Raw genomic sequence first — 26285 nt, forward strand, 5'->3', positions numbered from 1 at the left:
TGCGCTGTATTTGCTTGTTGTCCGTAAGGCAGCACAAATGGCAACGCTTTCAGCCGTTGTGCAATGCGTGATTCGAGTAAGGCGGACAGACAAGGCAATATTCAAAGTTGCATGAATATCAAACGCCACTGCGCTAGCTCCGCTGACCTTGTCCACAAAACCAACTGATGACCGACTCGGAAATCCATGTGTAGTGTCTTTGCCAACGTGAAACATACCTACGGAAGAGATGTTCCGCAATTAATTCTCGCCCTGATTTTCAATGTTGTTCGTATGTACACATTCTTTACCTAGCTCGGTTCAAGATTGGCTGGTGCATTAGCTGTCGTCTTGGCTGTTGCGAATGCCCTCTTCTGCTATCTTCCGCTTCCACTCATGTCGTTGGTTAACGCGGTCGATCCCCACTACACAGGCGCAGACCAATAACAAGCGATCTTAATACGTATATTTGCTGAGACTTCCAACTGTTCGGTGCCTGCGCACTAGCTCAAATTACGATAGCTAGCTACACGATAACCTATGCGCTGGCGCATACCTCACTCCAATCAGTTTCCGCTTATTCCTCCGATATTTTTTACTATTCTTGCGAATATCTGAATTCCCCCCACGTACAGCGTTCCGGAAGGTATGGATCATTTTGCCAGAGGACAGTCAAAGTTGCCAGCTGAAGAATTTCTAGGCCATTCTAGTTTTCCCTGCCCTAAAGGACGCGGGATTTGTATGGTTCTCTTGAGTCAGAAAACACACACGGTGCGGCTGACTTAGGTGGCGAATGTCAATCTGATAGTTTCTTTTGTGAACTTAGCGAAAATATTATCCTCGGCAGTCGTGATTTCTTTTTATCTAATCTTTTTATTCTTCTGTGTCGACCCCTTTCTGTTCGCGCAGTACAAGCCCCAGCCGTACGCGTTCGGATACGAGATCAAGGACGCCTGGGGCAACACGCAGCACCGGCACGAAGTGGGCGACGAGTACAACACCAAGCGCGGCTCGTATGGCTTCACGGACGCCCACGGCATCTACCGCCGCGTCGACTATGTGGCCGACGGTCTGGGTTTCCGGGCGGTCGTCAAGACCAACGAGCCCGGCACGAAGACACATCACGCGGCGCATGCGCTATACCACTCGAGCGCCCCGCAGCAGGTGCTGCACCACCAGAAGGAACACCTGGAGGTGCCCGTGTACGTGGACGCGGCTCCCCAGCAAGCCGTGATCGTCGCTGCCGCTGGGCACGGACACCACGGACACCACGGTTACCACTGATCGGGGCAGTGCCAGTAGTGCTGCCTTTAGGAATTGAGCGGCTGTATTTTGCGTCACGATGATGCGCGCGATGTGATGCACAATGTTTCTTCTGTTGTTCCATCGTTATCTGTACCCCACCAGCTAAGTCCTGCATCCAAATGCTTGCGCTTCTAAAGAGCCATTCCTAGAGATAGAAGTGCTCAAGTGTGTACAGTGGCGGAGCTGGAACGTTTTATCTTCCTAAAGACACACATGAAAGTCTTTTGGACAGTGCTGTCTTAGTTTTTCGTCATATAATGTCCTAATCAGGCGGGATTCCCGCAAACCCTTAGTTTCAAAGTTTACTTTGCACGCCTTGTCCAGAGCCTCTACGATGCCTATAGGGGGGCTAAAAGTTCAAAGAACACAAGAAGAAAGGAAGAGCTTCTTGTTATTGTTCAGCTGAATATCCTGTTTTTCATCAATATTGCAATTGAATATTCTGCCACTAGCTGGTTGTGAAGAAATTATACATTATGAGCCGGCGTGGACCAATTGCTGCAATTAATAATATCATTCAACATTCGAGACAAGTCCTTGCGGACTTGTCTCGGACGGAGGCTTGCGGACGGTGGCTTACTTCTCGCCCTTTGTTCAATTTTACGCCGCCAATAATTCCGTTTTTGCTGCTCTCAATCTATCACGGACGAAAAACACATTAGTGATGTGAATACCAAGTTACTGCTAGTGAAAGCAGTGCTACACGCGTCTTTCTTAATGTCGTAGGTTATGAATGTTCATTGCACTGAACTGCTAACGGGAGTCGACAAACCTTTTCATTTGCCACCATGAACTCCCCTTAATGATCAGGACGTCTTGAAGACGTCGAAATGTACCCATTGTCAAAAAAGTCACGAGGAAACACTGTATAACTTTAAGTAACAATACGCTGCTGTTAGTCATGCAAAAGAAGTAATCAAAACTCGCAGGAAACATGTGCATATTATAGTATTTTCTCCATGTTTTGATACACGCATTTTTTTCCTCGACCTGTGACCTATAAGCCTTCTGCTGCAGAAATTTGTGCCAAATCACGTTGTTTCATTGCCATTAGTATTTATTTGATAACGTCACCAAATTTCCACTTGCTTTGCACGTTAACTAAAGTTGACAGAATCCCAACTCGTAATTTTTATGTTGCGCTTAAATAAAGAGTTTGACGTGAAGTTTTTGCCGTGTTGATTCTTTCTTCACACTTTCATCAAACGCAAAAACAGCAAAACTTGGTTCGGAGCTAGTTGTTCATTCATTCTTTAAAGACTGGATAGCGTTCGTCTATGTTCAGTCGTCTTTTCTTTGTGGTCCATCCTTAGTAGCGCTACATTCAATCTTTAAAGAGCAAAGGCAGCCCTTTCTTCCAAGATAAGAAACTGCACGTACCGCACCTCATTTCGCAAAGCGGAAAACAATCTAGATTTCAAGAACAAAAAGAATTTGATTTCTGCTCCACTCATCTTTCTACGACTTGTGTCATCTCAGAAAGCAAACGCGATGTTGTACATAGGCACCACAGTCTCGCACAACATACCCTGCAACGCATCGGAGCAAGCCTATGCGTTACAGGTTAGGATGTATGAGAGGAGCCCTAGAGGACGCCTAGGGGAGAACTTCGCACTTTTTGAAGTAACAAGGGAAGGGCTAAACAATAGCCACATTGCTCATCACCTTGCTTCCTTCTTTGCTTCGCACTCTCGGCGCCATAACAGCGGCGACACGAATGTCTTGTAAACGTGTGGGTCGCTTGGCTCATTAGCCGCTGCTTTCGCGAAACAATCCACACGACATATCATCTTGAGAGCAAGTGTGAGGGTTTCCAAACCACGCGACGAAAGTGAAACCACCTGTTCTGCGGATGCGCCGCGGCAGCAGTTAACGCCAACATCCCGGGTGGTAATCTTGCTTCTAAAAGCTCTCTCCCGTTTAAACTCGTAGCGAGTAGAACAGAACACCCGTTGAGAAAATCACAAGCATTCCATTTCGCCAGTGGTCGTGGTAGTCTCCGTGCTGTTGGGCCGTAGTGGTGCGCTTTCATAGTGCTCTAGGTGCTACCAAGTACGAAACGGGGAGGGGCGGACACATCTAAAATGATGAGCCTATTCAATTTTATATGTCTGCCGATGTGTATTTCATGTGTTCTTTCCTGACTCGTTTTGCTTCTGTATGTGGTGTCCAACAGTGTAACAGTTTGTTGCCTTTGTGATGTGCTGGTTCGTGTGCAAAATATCCTTTGTGCAATCTATACGTTGGTTCGCTGTTTGTCAGAAGAACTGCCATTACAATAAACGGTTGCCTAAATAGGTCTTAAGAGTTATTTACTTGCGTGCATTCGTCTCAAAAGGGCTCTAAAGTGTGAGCCAGGAGTTATGCAAAACATGAATATAATGCTGAGAGCACGGACCTGCAGTAGAGTAATCGAACAGAACAAGTTAAGAAATCGACCGCTAATCTCATTTAATTACCTCTCAGCCAACACGAATACTAAGTAGTTAGAATGCAATTAATTTAATGCGGAGTTCGCTTGAGGAGCATCCAAGTTAATTTTTATAATGGCCTTCTTTATACGTACATTGTAACTTGTCAGGTAAGTCACTTATTAAAAAGCGCGCCCAGGAAAGTGCAAAAATACGGCTTAGAGGCCAACATAGCGGAGAACATTTGCTTGTTCTCCGGTTTGCTCACAGCTACGTTGAAGCAGTGTACACTTGGAGGTTCCGCAGTCCTTCATGGCTTTATTGATCTCAAAAACCGACCCCCCTCCCCCCAAGTTTTGTATAGAGACAAAATCCTCTATACGAGAGGAGTCACTTTCAGGTTTACAAGCTTCCGTTCTGCCATGAAGTGATCCTTGGACATGGATAAGATTGCTGTGCTAGGGCTGTCGTGAAGCTATCGTTAGCTTAAAACCTAAGAGCATAGTGGAACACAATTCTCCCGTGAGATATTGATGCAATAAAATTCTATGCTTACCGAGTGCTTCTACACGTGTTTCGCAGGATAAGGTGGGCAATCTCCGAGAAAATGTGCGTATTCTATGGAGCCGACATGCCCTCGATAAAAGCTAGTTCCTTTAAATGGACGTGGCACCGCGGCGTTGTCACTCTAGGAGGCGTACAAAGCTCTTCCGTATACGGTTGTGTCGAAGTTTCCTCACCGGTTGGAAAGCTTCCAGAGACTCTGGAAGTGCGATAGAAGAAACTGACATTGCGCCTCAGTCGCTTAATTCGCTAAATGTTGATCTGCAACAGTGTGCATAGCCACCTCTTTACTCGTGCCGTTCGCATGATGCGGCACTTCTCTGCATCTCCCTGCCCGTCGCAATGCTTCACCTCCTTCCCATCATCAGCCTTCGACCGAGCGTGTGTAAGGGCAGATACCACGGCCTCACCGCCCTTGCTCTCTGATGTAAATCTGGCGTTGTGATACTTAAATTCTTACCATTAGATTGTCTGCTCTGTTGAAAAAAGCAGTGGCTGGCGTCAAAGGACGAATAAAGGTTGCCATTGTTAATTGTGTCAGCTGTCCAAGTCCGCAAATAGGGATAAAAAGGATGAACGTAATCGAAAATAACAGTTAACCTGCCCCATTTCAATTTCAGTCAATAAAGAACGATTCGTTTGAAATTACATTGTAGTAATATCAGAAAAAGCGAGCAATGTTGTTACTTTTATGACTAACCAAAACATTTGTTTTGAGTTCCATGCAATATTAAACCTGACAAGACATTTTGAAAGTAGTTGCGTTGTAGAGGTGTAGTGGTGTAAGAAAAAGCGAGCAATGTTGTTGCGTTTATAACTAAGCAAACCATTTGCTTAAAGTTCCGTGTGATAATGAACAGGACCATACATTCTAAAAACAGTTTCGATTTGTAAGAGTGCTTTCAGTAAGTGCGTACGTGTCTCTAAAGTTAGCTGAGCTTTACAAAAATATTCATGACACCGGAAGTTCTTCATAATTATCGCCGTTTAGGTTTGATGCTGCGGCAAATGACGGCTTCAGGCTTCAGGACCCTTCTTACGAAATTCGACATCGTGCACTGCAAGAACACTGCTACAGCGCAAAAAAGCAAACTGTCGAGAGGAAAGGTATGAGGATGTGAAACCAGGAGGGAAAGATGCAGCGTAGAGGATGGAGGGATCCGAATCCACTGACTACCAGCTGGGGTTTTGAAGTGAAAAGCTTCACTAGGCTAGTCAACACCACGCTTCGCGTGAGCCGCAGCCCAGATTTGCCACTTCTGCGCATGCGCTATACCGAGTGACGACACGCACGGCGCAGGCGGCCGCAGCCGTCGCCGCGGACTAGCCACTACTTAAAAGAAACTGCGTCGAGGCTGGGAATCGAACCACGGCCTTCGGAGTTTGAAGCGGAGATGCTATCACTCTGCCACGAAAGCTCAAGGTTTGAGCGTGAATAAAGGCGCATCTAGTGAATGCTTGGGTTTCATAAATAAAATAAAAGGAATGTAAAAGTAAAAAAAGGAAAAAATTAAAACAAGTAAGTAAGTAAGTAAATAAGTAAAGGAATAATAAAATAATAACAATAATAAACGAAACAAATATAAAATAAAATGAGGAAATAAAATTTGAGAAAAAGAAGGACAGAAACGAAAATTAAAATTAAACGAAAAAGAAAATATGGAAAACAAAATAATAAAAACAACAAAAATAAGGAAAGAAACAAAAAATATAATGAAAAGAAATATGAAAAATAAAAATAAAACAAACAGTGCGCCAGGAAACGGTTTCCCCTTCCAGGATTTTAGAGAGCCAAAGTGGCCCCTGAATTTTAACCGCGCCGATTTCCGTCTCCTCCTCCGCCTCCGCACAGACAGTGTGTGGACGGCCGAACGCCTCCATCGTTGTCGTGGTGCTCCCATTGCATTGTGCGCGAACTGCGACAGCCATGACGTCAAACTATAAGCATAACTGCAGCTTTTCGCTTGTATATCCAGGCTTAACCAGAGCTAAGCCACTGCCTAATTTTTTTGACGTGCACTTACATCACAAAGCACATCGCCCACCTTTCCGTTTCGTCTCCACCGAAATGCGGGTGTCGCTGCTGGTGCTCGAACCCCTGACCTCGTTCTCAGGCACACAACGCCTTGAACAACGAGCCACCCTTGCGGGAAATCACCGAGCGAGTAAGCTTGGTACACGTGGGGAAGGACGGTGGGGAAAACTCAACGTCCTTGTCCGGCGTAATCCTCGAGAAAGCGCAGTTATTGTCCTCATTTGACTAGCATTTATTGACTAAGGGCACGAAAATATGCTATTACGCTTTATGTCATTGAAAACTTTTTATTTTCGTTTCTTTTTTCATTTGAATGCGAATATGCTAAACATTGTAGTACTATGAACCACGAATTAAAAAAAAAAGGTGAATAGTTTTGTTATACAAAAGACACAGTATCTGAAAAGTTTTCGTCAGATATGGAAAAACGAGGCGTATGTTGAGAGAGGACCTCCGGGAAACAGATGCCTAACGTCCGCTTGTATATAGGGGGAATAACAACATGATTGATGTGAATACAGTCGCAATACAAGTTTCAGGGAGGAAGTCTGCTCCATGTGGCTGACGGACAGCGATAAGAACCGGGGCCCGCACAGGCTCGAGCATGAAGAAAGCCTCCACGACCTTCTACGATATATCGACATCCCCTTCTTATATCGTGCGACGAGTGTTCGAAATAAATGAAAAATGCTGTCTGCCTGGCCACCCTTCGTTCTTATCTCACTACTTCTCTCTTTACTATCTGTCTCCGTTTTTCGCTGAATTTGTGCTCCCAGTTTCTCGCCGATAAAGAGAGCTGCGACGAATCTGTATGGACTCTTTTTTTCTCTCTTGAACATAATATCCCCCCAACGTAAAGATAAAATGATAACATTGTGAGCGTAGAAGAGCACGTGGCAGCATGGAGTGGAGGTAACGACCGTTATGGAAACATTGTGCGCTCTTGCATCTGCGAATATCAACTTCAACTTCTTCAACTAACTGTACAATCCGACGATCCTATTGCTGTACCCATGACTTTTATGTACTGAACCTTAATTAAGTGCGACACTGTAGTCGTTTTATATTGCCCTTCAATCCTTTTTGTTCACTCTTTGTGTCCATTATTCATAACGTTGTTTTAGTTTATACTTTGATGCGCCTTGTTCCAGCGCCCTTCCTGTTAAAATCCCTAGTGGATTGACAGTATCTCTAAATAAAAATAAAAAATATATTCGGTCCAAGCACAAGTAGCCTGCTGAAAAGTGGCATCAGCTAACTAATCTGAAACTACATGTCGAACAGGCGGTCAATCTCCGTGATCAGTCTTGTATATCGCCTGCTTTGACAGTGACAGCAGGTGAGTTACTGTAAGAGTCAGTAAATACTTCTTCGAAGAAGACAATGCCTCCAGTCATATGAAGTTCAGGGGCGCTTTTGGCCAAGCTTCGGCTGGGCCACGGAAAACTCAGCATGCAAAGAGCAAGAGGGTGGGAAAAAATGTAGAGGTGGTGCTGTAGTTTAAAGGTATACGACAAACCACCTACAGCGTTTGATTCGGCTTACGTTTGATTAATTAATCGGGACCAACCTAACAACACTAAAAACTAATATGGTCTCATCCGCCAGAGAGTAAATAGGCAGCTTTAGTATAGCGCAGTGTTGATTTGAGCTTCTACATCTGAAGCTGTTCCTTGACAGTAGCCGAGTTTACATGAAATCGACAGAATGCGACTACATCACATTTCCTGGCGCGCACGGAAAATACGACGCGTCAGTGTTTACATGTAGCGGCGCATTGCATCTGGCGCTATGCTGGTGGCACGTATCGAAGGCCAAGAAGCGCTTCTGGCGCAACCGGTTTCCTGTTTTTTGTGTACTTCCTGCTTGGCTCGTCGACTACTGTGGTGTCGTACTCCCGATAGTGTTTGCATGCATTGCAAAAGTCAACTTATTCGCGTTGCCCCCCCCCCCCCCCCCCCCCCCTCGTCTGGAGCATTACCCCTGTTTACATGAATGCGCTGCGTTAGAAAGTTTATGCAATGCGATGCAATGCGTCAGTTGTCGGATTCATGTAAACACGGTCATTACGCCTCGTCGATGGCAAGTTTAGTGTAGTGTGGTTGCCGCTTCAACAAGAAATGCAAAACACTGTTATGTCATCAGCTGACAAAAACTAAAAGCACTTCATCGGAGTTTCGAAGGCAGTGTTGCTTCTCATTGAAGGACTGACTGGAGAGAGCGTACGCAGGAATACAGATAAATGGGCGATCCCGCGTTTTCGCACTTTCTACAGATATCAGACCCTTACTTATAATGTTCCTGTTGCGCTTAATTTATTATTATTTCACTGATGGCTTCAGTTTCAGAGAGTTGCGCTCATATTTTAACAATCCATGATCTGTAACACAGTTTCATTATTTTCTAATTTATTTATCTTGTTTCAAGAGCAACATTTGGTATTTAACTGCACAGTGAAGTTCCTTGCCTATTCTCTCCACTAAAGTGAAATCTTTTCTTGTTGCATATCTCATGTTTGCAGTGAATCGTATTAAGTGTTACTGATGTAAGGTGTTTTTTATTCACTGTGGCTGAACGTCCCCCTACAGTTTTGTACCGCCGCCGTGGTGGCTCAGTGGTTACGACGCTCGGCTGCTGACTCGAAAGACGCAGGTTCGATCCCGGCCGCGGCGTACGAATTTCGATGCAGGCGAAATTCTAGAGGCCCGCGTACTGTGCGATGTCACTGCACGTTAAAGAACCCCAGGTGTTAGAAATTTCTGGAGCCCTTCACTACGGCGCCTCTCATAGCCTGAGTCGCTTTGGGGCGTTAAACCCCCACAAATCAACCAGTTTTGTACCGTGCACAACTGTCATGTATTCGGTGCCGTGGGCTTTTTCAAAACTGAATGTTTGACGAGGACGAGAAGACCGAATACATGACAGCAGCGCACGGTAAAAAAACTATAGGGGGACGTTAACCCTAGAATGTATAAAAAAACAACTGACATGAATAACACTTAATCGATTCACTGCATACCTGAGATATACAAGAAAAGATTTTACTTCAGTGGAGAGAATAGCCAAGAAACTTGTTCTTGGAAAAATAAAACTTGTATGTATGTATGTATGTATGTATGTATGTATGTATGTATGTATGTATGTATGTATGTATGTATGTATGTATGTATGTATGTATGTATGTATGTATGTATGTATGTATGTATGTATGTATGCATGTATGTATGTGTGTGTATGTATGTGTGTATGTATTTATGTACGTACGTACGTACGTACGTACGTACGTATGTATGTATGTATGTATGTATGTATGTATGTACGTACGTACGTATGTATGTATGTATGTATGTATGTATGTATGTATGTATGTATGTATGTATGTATGTATGTATGTATGTATGTATGTATGTATGTATGTATGTATGTATGTATGTATGTATGTGTGTGTATGTATGTGTGTATGTATTTATGTACGTACGTACGTACGTACGTACGTACGTATGTATGTATGTATGTATGTATGTATGTATGTACGTACGTACGTATGTATGTATGTATGTATGTATGTATGTATGTATGTATGTATGTATGTATGTATGTATGTATGTATGTATGTATGTATGTATGTATGTATGTATGTGTGTATGTATGTATGTATGTATGTATGTGTGTATGTGTGTATGTATGTATGTATGTATGTATGTATGTATGTATGCGCAATATAACATTACGAAAACATCTGAAAAAAAATACAGACGATCCATTCAGCAGCTTATTGGTAGTATTTTACTGCGATGCATGTCCAAGATTCTTGGAAAAAAATTTTGAATACTGGAAAATTTTAAGGTACTGTTATTGAAATATTAAAGGTAAAGGTCCATTCTCCCGATGTCTAGCAAAATCTTTCCTTTCAAGTTTTTTCCATCGCTTGCATCGAGCAGTTAAGACTGCTATAAAAAAAACAAACGAGGAACGCTTTTGAGGATAGCAAAAACGTACTAGCAACAAATGCAAGCCTGTCGACGAGAGATCTGCGGATATATTGATTGATATAGTGAAATCTTATATTAAATAAAAAATGGCATTCATAAACTCTTTCCCGTTCAAAAATGCTTTCGTCCACAATTGTTGCTTGTTTTTTTACGTGGTGGGATGCATCGACAATGGCGAGAATGCGCTAGAAAATGTCGCTTAAGAATATGCTATGCGATTTTAGATGCTAAATTTAAATTATATATCCCCGTTTTAGGTGTTAGAATTATTAGAATATGAAGTAAGAAATGACAGAGAATGACACAACATTAGAGGCAGGGCGAAAGCACGGGCCATTTCTGGGCAAAGACGGTTTTTACTAATTTTATATGCATGAATGACTGAACTGAGGAACACACATAGTGATTGATTCAGTTTTTTATGTACTTTTTAAGCGGGCATGCTCGAGTCAAAATCTCCGCATTAGTGCCACGTAGAAGACGACTATGCATGAGTGGGCAGTGCAGTGGGACGGAGCACTCGCGCTAAGCCAGCTGCGGACACGCAAGAGGCGATTTTGCAAGGGTGTGAACATTCTCATTAGAGCTCTCGCTCTAATATCTCTTCATTTCGACAATAAACGCACGACACGCTTTGGTCAATCGTCGGTCCCTTTATCCTTGAAAGCTGGGGGCCGGCAGAGAAAAGGCATGCACGTCGTGACAACCATAGCCTCCACGCTTTATCACATCTTGCACGAGCGGATGTGGGTTCGGCGACATGTAATGAACTCGGGTAATGAAGTCAGCCAGAAGCAAATTCAGCGGCGAGATAAACCTAGTGTAACACGAATATTGAGACCTGCGTTCTTTAGATTTCCTAATGTGTGAGAAAGAGTCCACGAGCTTACCGGGCTGCGCAGCGCATGCTTGTCCTTTGCTTTATGCTTTAATGAGTGCCCTCCTGAGTCTTTGTTCGTTTTTACGACGTAATGCTTTGTATTTATTATTGATACTTAATTTATTAACAACGATTTATTTATTTGAAACCTAAATAAATAAACAATGTCAGAGAGAGAGAGAGAAAGAGAGGATGTCAAAGAACTCTAATCAGCACTTCAAGTCCGGGTGACTGGTTTAAGTGGGTAAGCTGACGCTGCAGCTTGGAGCTGTAATTTATTTGAGAATATTGTTGCCCTACACGTTACTCGTGCAGCATGGTCTCAGGATTCCCATTTAATACGGTCACCAACACTTTGTTGATGTGAGCTACCAAGAGCGGCCACAGGTTTAGTGGAGTGCATCTGCTGTAGTGGCTCACCTCTTCCAAGAACAGCAGGAAAAATTCTGGAGGCTACTGGCCAAGTTGGAGAGTCTTGGCTGTTCTCTGACGTCATTACAGTGTGCCCCGTGGCGATCGCGAAACTTTTGCGGCGTTGCCTCTGTCCAAAAGAATGTTTCTTGCAATTGCAGTTTTAAGATTTTTTTTTTCAAACTTAGCTATAAAGTAATAAAGCGACTTCTATTGACTGAGACCACACGAAGTAGAAGAGAACAGCAGACACATATCAGCGGCCAAATCATGGCTTGCGCAACGCTAGTGTCTTTCTGACTGTACAACAATCTGTACAGCGCGGTCTATGGTGGTGTGGTAGTGAACGTCCATCTGCTTAACCCTCAGCTGTGAGCCTCAAAATCAACTACGAAATGAAAATCGTCTCAGGAAACAGCGCGGAGACATGAAATAACTCGGGTATGAGTTCCGATTACGCGCAAATTTCTTAAGGCTTCACAAGCGTGCATGAAAGACGCAGGCGGTCGAAGATGAGTTGGCTTTTTGTAGAAGGAAAAGCTAACTCAGGAGACAGGAATAGAAATGAGGTGTTTCATATGGGGCGAACTATTCAAAAACTGCTTTGCCACGGCGTATTGGAACTTCTTTTGCTCACTAGGCAGCCGAAGGTTTAGCCAAACATCATAGTTTTATTTCACGAGAGGAGCAAGACTACTAAATCACGTGAGCGCCTCAGTAGCGGTAAGGCCATTCACATGAGAAAAATCCGGTCGCCAGATGCTCGTAGGCGAGTAAAAAAAAATTAACAGGTACAAGTAATCCCACTATACGTTGGCATTGCGATATAATTAGCAGCTGCTGATGGGCTATCATCCCTGCACATTCATCTGAGGCGCAGCCAATCGGTTCCGTAGGGAGCTCCGCGCGGACAGCAGGCTATCCAGTATTTTTAGGAACCGTCGCCGATTTCACGTTAACTTCTTTTACATTTAAAACACCTAAGCAGCGTCTGTACTCGCGGCATTAGAAACTCAAAAGAGGCCCTTTTGTCAATGAGCAAATACGGGAAAGCCCACTTAAAATGCTTTCAAAGGTGCATTTTGTAGCGAAAGCTATACTGCTATACCTGGAACGCATTTCGCCGTGAGCCTCCGAATGACCTTGAAACGGCCTTGAGATTAGCCATGGCTAATGTTGATATGCGCATATACCTAACTATGTGGGGTCCACATTTGACCTTGAACTTTGACCGCCAACTCTGACCTTGACCTGTGACCCTGAAATTTGACCTGTGACATTGCCATTTAGAATTGAAATTTCACATTGAATTTTGAGATTTAAAGTTTTCGGCACAGGCAGTAAGAAAGCGACGTGATAATCACGTTGTGTCACGTGATTCAGTTCACAGTTCTGACGTCAGGTATGGGGTATATGTAACCAGAGCTGTGCGCTACTGACCATCGATCAGACTTTCTCTCCATCAAGCCAATCAATGAAGAGCAATAAGCGGCTGTAAGTGGGGGAAGGAATTAAGAAGCAATAAAAGATGTACAAGAGTTAAACCTTGTTTAATCATGCTTACGTGCTTCCGCTACGTGAAGCTCGGTTCGGCAAAGTTGAACTGCTGCCTAACTTTTTTTTTTTTCACTTTCGATATTTCGAACCGCGGTGCCGATTCAGAAAATTCGAAAACTGGGCTCGTCTGCCAATACTCTAACCTAAAATCAGACATGCAGAAGTTGATTAGTTAATTTCAGTGAACTAATCGTCGTTTAATTGGCTGTACCACGTAAATAATGTTCGACTTGCCGTTCGATCTGCCTGAGGAGACCACACCGACGTATCTGCCAGATTGCTGGAAAACAAAAATTTTAATCTGTTACGAATTAAAAAAATAATCACTCGGCCCATTGCGTCAAGGTATGAGAAGAAGATAGTTTGGTTTATGGTTGGTTTATGGGGTTTAACGTCCCAAAGCGACTAAGGCTATGAGAGACGCCGTAGTGGAGGGCTCCGGAAATTTCGACCCCCTGGGGTTCTTTAACGTGCACTGACATCGCACAGTACACGGGCCTCGAATTTCTCCTCCAAAGAAATTCTCCTCCAAAGAAATATGAGAAGAAGAGATTACTGCATGTGCACAGTTGGTAAAGGAAAGTTGGTGCTGGCTCCAGTTATTGTCAACAAGAAACATCGCACTTCTGCGAAATTCGAAATCGCGACTGCAACCGCTGTCAGAGCTGTAATAAGTCAGGAGCGCCATCTGTTTTCAGTCATAGCAACTATGCAGTATTCCGCTCAGCTTAAAATGAATAGCTTGGACACGACGCTCATGCAGCGCAACTGCCATGGCTATATTGCTTTCTCCAATCCCGCCCTGGCAGTTGCTCTGCATGAACATCGTGTCCAAGCTATTCATTTTGAGTTAAGCCTTTACGTACTATACATACGCCGAGCACTAAGAGAAAAACGTTAGATTGCGAGGGAGTTCCAATCAAGTTGTTTGTCCTAAAAACTAAGGGACTAACTCTGAATTAGGGGTGTGCGAATATTCGAAATTTTCGAATATAATTCGAATACAATATTTTTAGTATTCGTATTCGATTCGAAGTCCAAGTATTCGTGTTGTTTCGAATATTCGGCACGTCGCGAATATTTGTATCTAGCCGAATATTCTATTGCGAGCACCGGCGTTCATTTCGGTCCGCAAGTCCTATCCACAGAGACATAACATCATGGCAGGGCCCAGAGCAATGCGTAACGTTGGGCCATGCAGCAGCTGACTGCACTGGTGAGCTTCTTTGTGGCTATACCTGCGAAGCTGGTATAGTCACAGCTGTGCACGAAATACCTCGCCATACGAGCCAGTTCAGTGCCTATTGAGAAGGCATTTTCTGTGGCTAGAGAAGACGTTTGAGCTAGAAGGGAACTACTTCTGACTTACCATGTGGAGCAGCCGGTTTTCCTTCACGACAACCTTTTATGTTCATCCCAGCAACGCGGTCTTGTGCTTATGGCAAGCTAGCCTTGATCAGTGCTGTGTACCAGCCATCTTCTCTGATATTTCCACTCTTCTAAAAACAATGTTCGAGACTTTGATACTTTTTGTGCAGCCACACACACCTTTTGTGCTCATTTCATCACTGGTAGTTGAACTGTGATGTTCTTGGGAGCTCAAATATATGTTTTGTAGTGGTTAAATGCGTCTGTCCTTGATTATTCGATATTCGATTCGATATTCGGAACCAAGTATTCGTATTCGATTCGTATTCGAAAATTTTGATATTCGCACACCCCTACTCTGAATACTTTATAAATATTTCGTTGCGGTGTTCCTCACACGTCGGTGCCGCAAAAACAAAGTGTTCTCTTGTTGACGATTATGTAACTGAGCTACGATTAATTTTTTGGCGCCTTCTTGCGCCGCTAAAACAACTATGTCGAGAATTTTGAGGGTTCGCGAGCTCTAATCCGTCGCACAGGACGCTACGCATGAATGTTTGAATATATGACCTTATCAAGTTCGAGAATATAGCTTTGATCAACTCCTGTTCGTTTGAAATGCAATCCTGAATCTTTCATCAACTTAAAAAGTGCAAATAGATGTAACGCGCGTGTTTTGCACTGCTTTGAATAGTATGAGCGACTTACTTTTCGGGAGTTCAGTATTTCGCTTTGGCTAAAATTGCAGTTTAACAATATTCCGCGATCACTAAATTATGCGAAACAAACGTAGGCCTGCAAGATTTTCGACGCTACAATGCCCGTCTCTCGCGCAACCCTCGTAAGCAAACTCGGAAGTTGATCAAGAGCAAACACGCTGTTCGTATTCTACACTGAAGGTACTTTTTTAGTTAATCAGAACTCCTACCGAATTCCACGACCTCATTTATGACATATACATTCCGTGTCTTCGAAATTCATCTTGTTCACGTAAAGAATCTTACTCACAAATGCCGGACAAAGCTCGGGCAGCAATTGAAATATAAAAAATTGTTGGACTGTCTCAATCTCGATGCACACCTCAACTGCGCTGTGCGGGAAAGATTGAAGGAGCCGGCAGGTTTCAGACATTACACGGAGAAGAGAGATATTCGAAATAAAGAAGGAAAGAAAAACTTAGACAACATAACAGCACAATATAGTGTGATGTCTTAGGAAGACTGCCTTTTAGCACCTTCCTTCCTTTCAGCACCCAGCCCTAAGAAGCGAACAAAGTTGTTTTTAGAAACGACGGGGAATCTTCTTCGGGAAGAGAATCGCCAACGGGGAGCCTGCGCTTCACTCGTATTTCCAGATAGGAGCTACTGAATGATGTCAGAGCGACTATTACTACTACTACTACTACTACTACTATTATTATTATTATTATTATTATTATTATTATTATTATTATTATTATTATTATTATTATTATTATTATTATTATTATTATTATTATTATTGCAGAATTTGCCGAAGTTATTATCGCAACCTATCATTCGTGAACTGATTGCGACTGGGGAAAAACGCGGATATTAGCTCTTTGCGAAGAATAAATGGATCGCACCACGTAAAGAGACGATGAAGACAAATCAAAGTTGGCCTGTATCAATATTCTAAAGACAAGGATGCTACTTTCAATGGAAACAGGGCTTTTGTAAGCTATGAAAGACCAAGAAATGAAATGTAGCTGTCGCTATAACCTGATGAGTGCGCAAGGAAACTACGCGCGCCGACTCAGCTTTTCGGGCGCCGATTACAGTATCGGTCGTTCCAGCGACGGTGGCGGCGCCAAGCGGCCTCTTTCTGAAGCAGCGAGCCGGTGATTGCTCATTGCAGAGCTGGCAATCTCAGTTGTTTGGAGCCTGAAGATGCGCTTCAAAAATGAGAATATTTTGCTATTGCAAGGTGTGTGAATCAATGAACGTTCGAAAAAAAAAACAGGTTTTTTTTTGCAAGCAAGCAAAAAGTGCAAAAAGCAGTGATTAAGTGCGTTGGGCAGGATGATGAGGCGTTTCAACCCCACGATCCGTATATTTCTCAGCGACGTAGTTTATTGACGCCACGACGCGCCGTCAGTGCATACATGTTCAGAGTTTACTTTATACGAGCATCGTACCGAACTGCACCTGCATTAAAGCAGTCCAGTGCTTAAACACTCAGCGGATGTGAAGTATATTGTTGATGTTTTGTCGCGAACGTTTGCAGCAAACAAATATTTTTCCTACATTCCCCTATGTATTTCACTGCATTGCAGCTGTTCGTTACGGCTGTGATCCAGCTTCACAGTCGATTCAGATCTGGATTTAACATGGCTTTTTGGCCGCAACGTGGTTGCGAAATGACGATATGAACGGCAGGAATTTCACGTTAGCAGTTTTGTTTATCGGATGTAATGCGCAAAGGGGCGAATAACCGCGAACGCTTCTACAACTGCCATCTGGTCACTCAGTCACGGTGTTTTTCCACCACTAGTCGAAAACACAGATCGAGCGCTAATTTCTGCTGTTTCATTAAGGTGCCATGACCCTGTGGCTCCCGCTTCAAGTCATGGTATACATCCCCTCATCAATTATCAGATATGTGACCAACGTACGCTGCAGACAAACTATTTGAGACGCTTAGTATAAGATCAACGCGCATTAAATACCCATACCGTATGTATGCGGGCAAGCGCCACCGTCGTGCAGGCGCAAATACAGCGTCAGACTGTAAGCGTCAATGAAGCACTTTTTTCAAACTATAGCTTAAAGACTAACGCGTAGAATTCCGCTTTAGGGTAAAAGTCGAAAAGGGAGAAAACTGCAAAAAAGTGCGGCTCTTACCACTATATAAAAGGTAATCGGCGCATAAAAACACGCAGAAAAAAAAGAAAGGAAACGGTCTGAAAAGCTGAAGTCTAAAATATTTGTCGCACTTTACTGTGCCGAGGGGCTCCTTAGCCGTGCTTGTTTGCACTTTCAGGCTGATCTTCTTTAATGGTCTAAAAAAAGTATGAGCTAAAGCAAAGCACAAAGAGTGCTGGTCATATGCGGCACAAAAAAAATCTCCCAGACTCTTCAGTCACTTGCCAGAGTAAAGACGTTCATTCATTCATTCATTCATTCATTCATTCATTCATTCATTCATTCATTCATTCATTCATTCATTCATTCATTCATTCATTCATTCATTCATTCATTCATTCATTCATTCATTCATTCATTCATGCGAACGAGCAAGCTTACCTCACACCTGGTTGTTTTTGTGTTTGGGCTTGAGCCCCTTTTTTATGGTCGCTTTTTAATTTTGCATCATGGCTCTATACCTGCACACAGTGCACAATTTTCTTCTTGCGCCGCTGCCAGCAACGAAATAGGGCCAGGCCCTGACCGGGCCTCACGCAGAGCTTTGCGGTGGTGGTGGGGAAAACTTTTTAATAAACAAAAGGAGAGTTTGCAGACCAAAAATGGCCCTTTACATAGGTGGAGTCCTTAGTCCCGGACCCCGCTGGACGAGGCCGCTACTCGCGCCCGTTGGACTAGAGCCCTTTGAGACTCCAGCCCCGAGCAGTTGAGCAGGGCTGCCTCCCATGCCTCTCGGGAAGGGGAAGGATTGGGGGGAAGGGAAGGATTCTTTTGACAGGCCCAAACCATGTGGAAGGTATCGGATACTTCCCCACAGTGAGGGCAGCGCCCATCAATTTTGGGGTCGAAATGTTTCACTATTGCAGGACACAACAGAGTGTTGGTCTGCAAGAGCCTCAGAGTTCGCTCATCAGCTTTACTCGGGCCCTTAGCAGGGACCGGGAAAAGCCGATGGCGTTCGTAATAGTCGTCCAGAATTTCTTTGAACCGCAGAAGCGGGTGCACAATCTCCGAGCAGAGCTTGGCGGGCCGGGCCACGCTCAGTGAAGCGATAGTTTAGCGGGCCTAGGCCGGGCTCGAACACTGACGTTCAAGACCGCGGGCTCAGCTCGCGTCACTACTCTGACTCGCTGTGGAAACTGAATAGTGCTTCGCGACATATTTTCGACTGACTATTGACAACTTCAGGTTTGAAACCATGCGCATGAGGCGCGGTTAGCAGTCACTGGTCCGAAACTTGATGTTCGAGCTTTGCTGCATGAAAAATCTTAATTGGTTGCGAAGAGGGCGAGCAGCTGCGCAAAGCCTTCGTTTGTGTAAGATGTAGGCGAACGGCATAAGTTTTCCATGTTAATCCTGCTGTCATTGTGCCTGGTTCACTGACACACGTTAGCCAGTTTAAACAGACGGATTCAGGGGGCTCTGTGTAGCAAGCCCCAAGTGACCTCCAAAGGCCAACCGGGTGTGACCGCTGCTCTGTTAGGGCCATGCAATAGCTAGTTTCGCCATGTTTTGATGACCTACTTATGGCCGCTGGGAAATCGCCCAACCATGGAACCATTTAGACAGGCTTGAAAGGATTCCTTCTACTTTGTATTGTACAACTCCCTCCAGCTGCTATGTTTCGCTTCTTTCAAGGACAAGAGTTGTGTTTAGTAGCGGACTGCAGCAGTCACACAGCTCACACTTGTACGCTATTTGTCGGTCCCAATCCTTTACTAGACCTTTCCTTTTTTCTTGCTGTATATGTTGATTAAATGAGCACGTTGGAACAGCCTTGGAACACGAAAGACGATTTTGACAATATCAAGAACACTAACAGCCAAAAAAAAAAAAAAATCAAGACTGCCGTCGGATGGTCGGCGGATACATTGATCGTTACACTGAAATATTACTTTATCTAAAAAAATTGCGTTCTTAAGCAGTTTCGCCCTCAAAAATGCCTATGTCCAGAATTGTTAGGTATGGGGATAAGCATTCTTTTTGTTTCATGTTTCATAATTGCAATTAAAAAAAAGGTTCTCTTTTATTTTTGTCACCTGGCGAAGCGTGATAGGCGTGTGACTAAGCAAAGATCTCTATTGGCAAGTTTCAGTACAGCCAGTATCAATTTCTCTCTTAGTCCACCGAGAGGTGCGTGTGGCGTCTGACTTCTCAGACACGCGCGAATTCTGATGTGTGCCAAATGTATCAAGCGAAACGATTACTCATTACACACACGAAAGATAAAAACGGCAACATGAACCTGAATTAACCTATTTTCCCGTTCCTGACAAAGGCACAAAAAAAAAAAACGAATGCAAAGCGCTCACGTTGCCATGATAAATGTACAAGCACTTGGTGTTTTCATTGCCATCATTTGCTGCCTTCCGCCAAGACCAAAGCACGCGCAGATTTTGCGCTGACATAAGCTCCTACATAAGCTTGCGTGCCGACTGCGACAGCCTCGGAACGCCTTCACGAGTGAGCTGGTGCTCCAATACGCGGGTGTCGCGGCAGAATGACGAAGAGGACGACGGTATGAACACATTGCCGCAAATAAAGGGAGGTTTTGTCTCGCAAAACGCTCTACGCAGAAAAAGCGCGAGATGAAGCACGTCGTTGGGTCGTCGTCCGCATGCGAAAACGTAGGGAAACGGGGCGACGAACAGGCGTGTAGGCTCGGCGTAAGCTTTCGGTAAGAGCAGGGAGTAATTTCGGGTGCACACAGCCTTGCACAAATTATTCGTGCTCTCTCGATCAGCACTAGAAGGCGGTAGTTGGTCAGTTAAAATCCTGCTGTCCTCGAAGAGTAAAAAGCTACTACTACTGCCCGCAGCTATTGCAAGAGCGAAAATATCCACTGTAAGTGCTGATACAGAGCATCATATTATTACGAGGCACTGATACAGCGTAATTCTACGGGCGGAGTGGCTGGAGCTAGCGAGAAGTCAACTGAGTTACAGAAAACAAAAACAAAAAATTGTTGAAGGAAGGAAAGAAGATTGAAGCGGGAAAGGAGGTAGACAGGAAGAACGGAAGGCGAGGGAGGTCACTAGGCCATGAAAGTGAGGAAACGAATGTAATTGAGAGTTAAACGTGGGCTCCATGTGGCATAGAGGCCGTTCGCGACAAGAGCAGTTGTTGGCATGGTTGGTAGGCATTTGTTTATGTGATGCTGAAAGCGCGGAGAGACGGTGCAGTATTGCTGTACCGTTGGACGAATTTTGTTGTCAATGAAAGGAGATCAACGAGCGTGTGCCGTCGTCATCATAATCATAAAAACTTTATTTTAAGCTTCTAGGCGTCGCTGGTTGGCAAGTGAGCGGATGACAACAGCAGCAAGAGCAGAATTCGCGCGTTTCTCCTCCATCAGAACTCAGAACTCCTTGCGATCATAGACTTCCCTTTAGTGCCAAGAAAAGCTGTCTGGTGTACTGTCATCTGCCACATCTGCTTTTAAAGGAACCACGAACTAAATTACAACAGACGTAACAATGACGGGACGGAGGGTGCAACAGAACCTGCTGCAGGCTGCTGCGGGCTAGCAGCTGTACCCTTCAGATACAGTAAAAGCTTCACGCTGAAGTGGAAGAGCAGTTACGTGAAGTTACACAGTAGCCGCACGGTGCCGCATTCCTTCGAGGACATAATGAACGCGTTGTTCGGCTAACAACATCCAGTGCGTAAATGAAGCTTCGCTATAGACATGACAGCATAATGCTGAAAGCACCTCACACCAAGTAACAGCCATTTAGTAATCCTGATGAACGACCCAATACGACTACATAGGAACGCATGGTCTTCTATCAAGTGCCATGTGCACACATAACGCGATACATTCATCCATCGAGAAGCCTTCGCATTGTTTGGCGTGAGAGGCCTCATGGCAGGCAGCAGATGGGAATGCGCACAAACTCCGGAGGCACTGTCCGGCAGCACCTCTCACCGTAGGCTTCTGAGGAAAACGCTTTTCCGTCACCGGGAGCCAGGGAGCTTCAATGTTATTCTTGAAATATAAGTGCACTGACGTAGCGTAGTAGACCAACATAGCCGTTGCAGTGGACGAAATTATCACTCAACGGTTATTAGAGAAGAACGTTAAATGAAGAGTTCATTAGAGGGCTCCTCATGATGGAACGTTGGGCGACCAAGGCAGACAAGCCAGATAACGTCATCGTTCTAAATATGTGTGGTCGAGTTTCATTCGGTAACACGATATAAACGTGGTGTGTGCAACCACGCGAATCATTCTTCGCCCATCCTTCGGATGCGTCTTTGGCTTACCGTTAATTTTTTTTACTTGCAAAATGTCTTGGCGCACCTCATCCTGGTGGTTTGGTTTTAGATGATTTAGACGAGCGAGAGGAACGGGATGTTCTCCATCATGAGTGTAAGGAATTTCTCTTTGTCTTTGTATCTACATTTAAGCCCCCCCCCCCACGTTGCCACCCTGGCAGGTGGCAGTTAATGGTTGATCCCGAGAGTTCGCTCACCGTTGTCAGAGCTAACGCATACGGCTAGCCCACATATCTCTATCACCACCCCACGTACCTATAAGCGCGATTAAGGCGTCCACTGGCCCAGGGAGCCAGTTATGCGCACTTCCATTCCTTAAAATCATCAGAGTGTAAAGCGTTCTCGACGCCAACGCCAACAACACATTGAACGCCGACGGCCTATGGCTTCAGCGCCGCGTTTCTGGCACAACGTTGTCAATGCCAACGCATGCAGCGCATATCTGTCACTATCGCCACGTAGCTTAAATCATGGTTGAGGTGTCCACCGAGATGTGTGAGACAGACAGTGCGGCATTTCCTTTCCTCAAAAGGCAAATGATCCATTTTGCCTTCAGCTTTCCAAGTTCCCGCTCTATTGGTTTCTAAGCCTAAAGCGCGACTAAGGTGTCCACTGCCGGTTACAAAGGACAGCGGCGACGGCGACGCCGCGAAACGCAGAAACAGGCGCCGAAGAGCTGCGTTGTAAAAATTTGAGGGACACGAGCTCACTTCAAGAGCATGATGCGGTAGCGTTTCTCCTCGGTCGCTTGGCGGTGCAATGGTGCATCCTTTAGCAGACATCGACAAGCTTGTTGCCATCACATGCTGCCTTATTAAATCATCGTCGAAATTAGTTGGGGACGCTAATTACAGGTCATTATTCACCAAGTTTATGGTTTAAGGGGGTTGAGGCGCAGTGCAAGGGCATCTAGAATTTCGCCTCCATCGAAATGCGAAAGGTGCGCTCGGGATCGAGCTTAATAACCATGTTTTCTTGCAACGCCATTTGCCTACTGTGCGCAGTGAGGTGCTTGCACAAGGTCTCCGTTTATCTCACGCGTCACCGAACCAACGTATACAACAGTGATGTATAAGTAGCGTGGTCGGCTCCCGACCCAAAAGGCAGCGGTGCGATTCCGCTTGACCCCATTTTTTCTCTTGAGAAAAACTTTTTCAACGTCACTATGCTCTCGACCAATCCCGATTTTCCAGTCACGCTGACGCCTTGGTTTCCATCGAACGGGACATTTAATGCTGTCGGGTTAAAATGGTTGCTTTCGTAGGTTTATTCGGTTTTAACGTCTCAGAGCGACTTACGCTATAAGAGACGCCGTAGTGAAGGACTCCAGAAATTTCGGGAAGCTCCGCAGTTACGATCAAATCGTCCTCATGAGTCAAATGAAGTTGTTGCATGCTAGGGGCTGAGTCAGAAAAAACCATGAGAAAAGAAAATTTCATCACATGTTTTAATAACAAATTAGACAAAAATTCAGCGCATAATAGCAGCTGATGTGAATGATTGATAAAGTAAATCTTTCTAGGGTAAAACGCTGGTCCAGCCGAAACATCAATGTAGTCACAGTCATAGACGCCGCCGTAGCATTTCCGCGGTGTCACACGTATCGTTATGATAATGCGCAATTCAATTTTCGCTAATATCTAGCGATATTACAACACTGCCTAAATATCGCTGCTATTAATCTAGCTTAGAAACAGCTTAAAATAAAGTAAAGTACGCTGCGGTCGATCTTATGTGACCTTCCGCAATAGCTGGTCGATTAATTTCCTGCGCGGGTACAGCATGAAATGCTCTGTAAACATACATATATAGTTATGGGAAAGAACGTACGGTCTACGTCGGCCGAGTAACGTGCGCTGATATCCAATATTGCTGATATCCAATATTTGCCAAGTCCTGCCTGTACACAATTTTGTTTGCCGGTGGACGCTAGGTTCCTTTTTTTCTGAACAAAGCCACGTTGCGCTGCGAAGGGGACAATCCGCCAGGGGCCGGCTGTAGAGAAGGACGCTCACTTTTCAGTATAGAGGCCGGCCGCGGCCCCGCGGCGACTGGTAGCATATGCCTCCTTGGTCGTCCGGCGACACGATCCAACCGTACACGGAAGGCCTTGGTATCGCCGAGCCCCTGCCGGCGGCCTGATACGATGCCTCATCCGCGTATGGGTCGTAATAAGTGGCCACCTGCATTGTCTCCAGCAGCGTCCGCAAATGGTTGATGGCGGCGATGTCTTCGGGAGACGTGGCTAGCTGTCCCTCCTCGCTGCCTTTCATCGATGGCTGGAGATGAACTGGGGCCGCCAGTGTCGGCTGGATGGGCTGCTGTGGGGGCAGGCGTACTGTGCTGTTCGCTGCGCATCGCGTCCATGGCTGTGGCGGCGCTGGGCGGAACGCCACATGCCGAAGCGGAGACGACCGCTTACTTGGGAGAGGACGCACAGTCTGCGGTTCCATTCGAGGAGGACGCACCTTCTTCGTCTCGCTTCGGTTCCTTGTCTTCTTCTTGACTTGTCTCCCCGCGAGCACCTTTGTACTGCTTCAGCAGTTCGGCGTAGTACGCTTTCTTTTCAGAGTGGCTCATGCTGTTCACCTTGCGAATGACTGGCTGTTGTGGGGACGCCAGTGGCACATATCCCGGCTGGCCAGGGACGATGTCCAGTTCCCAGTTCTCGTCAGGCGGCGGCAGCTCAGGCTCCCCTGTCACGCGCCTTCCGCTGATCCTGCTTGTGCAGAAGCGGATGTGGTTGGCCCGCTGCGTTCGAAGCACCTGGTGTGACGGGTCGAACGGGCATCGCACCATGTCCTCGGGGCCCCACAGCCTCCATTCATCGGTGACTAACGGTATGCTCTTCTTCTTGGGCCCCGAGTCCATGGTTGGTGGCTGCGCTGGCGTTTGCTGCAAGTGCCGCGTGTTTCAGATGACCACGGCTGCGATGATCTGGGCTGCGACGACCGAGGCTGCGATGACCGAGGCTGCGATGATGAGCAAGGCGAGTCCCACCGCTGCCACCAAAAATATGTAGCGGGCAGAAAACCAGCCATGGGACCGAAGAGCAATCGAAGCACCGACCGGCGTCGCTCATTCATTTTCTTCTTCTGCGCGTGCTCGCTCCCTCGCGCTCCCTCCGCGCCTCCTCTTCTTCTGCACACGGTACTCGGCCGGCGAAGGCTGTGCGCCGTGCGTTCTTTCCCGCATCAAAATGTAAGCATGCATATATGAGGCCCCGCATATGGCCTTGCGGTAATGATAAGTAAACCTCGTGTTTTTAACAATTCATTGAGCTGTAAAGCACCACAGACGCCTTATTTTTGCTGAATGGGTAAAAGCGTATCACAAAAAAGAAGAGGTCCTCGTCTTTTTTCGCTACTATTACCCTTGTAATATGAACCAACAAGACCAAGCGTCTTAACTTTAGCTGCATGTTCTCTTCTTTGAAATGATGCGCTAGAATTTAGTACACGTTTCACCACGGGGTATTCGCCTACGACCGCTAAATAACTAATAATTGTATTTCTTCTCCATTATTTTTCGTCAAGGGAACAGTAGCTACGACGTGTTAAGGTGCGTTTAGTTCTCGTGAGGCATGAAACAAACCGCAGCATAAAAGACCATACGTCGTTCGTTGCCATTGCAGCTCTTGCAGCAGGTTGGCTTAAGCGTTGTAGTGAATTAAAACTAGGCATCGGTGATTATACTGCAGTTGCAAAATTTGCTTGGGGACAGTGAGGAACGCTTGGCTGTTCGTCGCTTACAATGGCTTGCACGTATTCTAGCTACGGATGACCGGGGCCATGCGGCCTCCTTCTGAAACACCGAGCCGGTGACTGCTCCTCACAGAGCTGGCGACCTGACTTGCTTGGAGCGTGAAGATGCGCTTCAAACGAGTGACCACAGGGGTTTAGAGCGCGAAGATGCGCTTCAAAGACGAGAATATTTTGCTATTCTACGATGTGTGAATCAATGAACGTTCGAAAAAACAAAAATGTTCCTGGAAGCAAGTAAGAAGTGCAATAAACAGTGATTAAGTGTGCTGGGCAGGTTGGTGAAGCGTTTAAATCCCATGGTCCGTATGTTTCTCAGCGCCGTAGCTTCTTGACGCCACTACACCGTGTTGTCGTGAATACCTGTTCAGAGTTTACTTTATACGACCATCGTAGCGAATTGCACCACTATTAAAGTAGAGCAGTGCCTAAACACTGAGCGGATGTGAAGTATATTGTTGATGTTCTGTGGCGAACGTTTGGAGCAAACAAAAATTTTTTCTTCATTACCGCATGCATTTCACTGCATTGCAGATGTTTATTGGTGCTGTCATCCAGCTTCAGTCTATTCAGGTCTAGATTAAACACGGATTTTCGGCCGCAACGTGATTGCGAAATGGAGATATGAATGGCAAAAATTCCACGTTAGCATTTTCGTTTTTCTGATGTAATACGCAAAGGGGCAAATAACCGCGAACGCTTGTACAACTGTCGTCTGGTCACTCGATCAGGGTGTTTTTCCTCCACTAGTCGAAAACACAGTTCGAGCGCTAATTTCTCCTGTTTCATAAAAGTGAAATGACGCGGTGGCTGCCGCTTCAAAGCACAATATACATTCATTCGCCAATTACCACGTATA

The 26285-nt window shown here is 45.3% G+C and overlaps 1 protein-coding gene and 1 pseudogene across 1 annotated transcript in view; one reads left to right on the forward strand and one right to left on the reverse strand.

The window, feature by feature from the left end:
- The window catches only part of LOC149342387 (uncharacterized), a 92156-nt gene extending 88618 nt beyond the window's left edge, over nt 1-3538 (forward strand). Inside the window, exon 4 of the mRNA XM_089546794.1 lies at nt 889-3538. Coding sequence (XP_089402920.1) covers nt 889-1263 — 375 coding nt within the window. The 3' untranslated portion in view covers nt 1264-3538. The remainder of the gene's footprint in view (nt 1-888) is intronic.
- Nucleotides 3539-22557: 19019 nt separating this feature from the next.
- Nucleotides 22558-24706, reverse strand: LOC149342388 (uncharacterized; annotated as a pseudogene).
- Nucleotides 24707-26285: the final 1579 nt, after the last annotated feature.

Source organism: Amblyomma mixtum, chromosome 5, assembly GCF_055824585.1.
Source record: "Amblyomma mixtum isolate Tamu chromosome 5, ASM5582458v1, whole genome shotgun sequence".
In the NCBI taxonomy this organism is placed as follows: Eukaryota; Metazoa; Arthropoda; class Arachnida; order Ixodida; family Ixodidae; genus Amblyomma; species Amblyomma mixtum.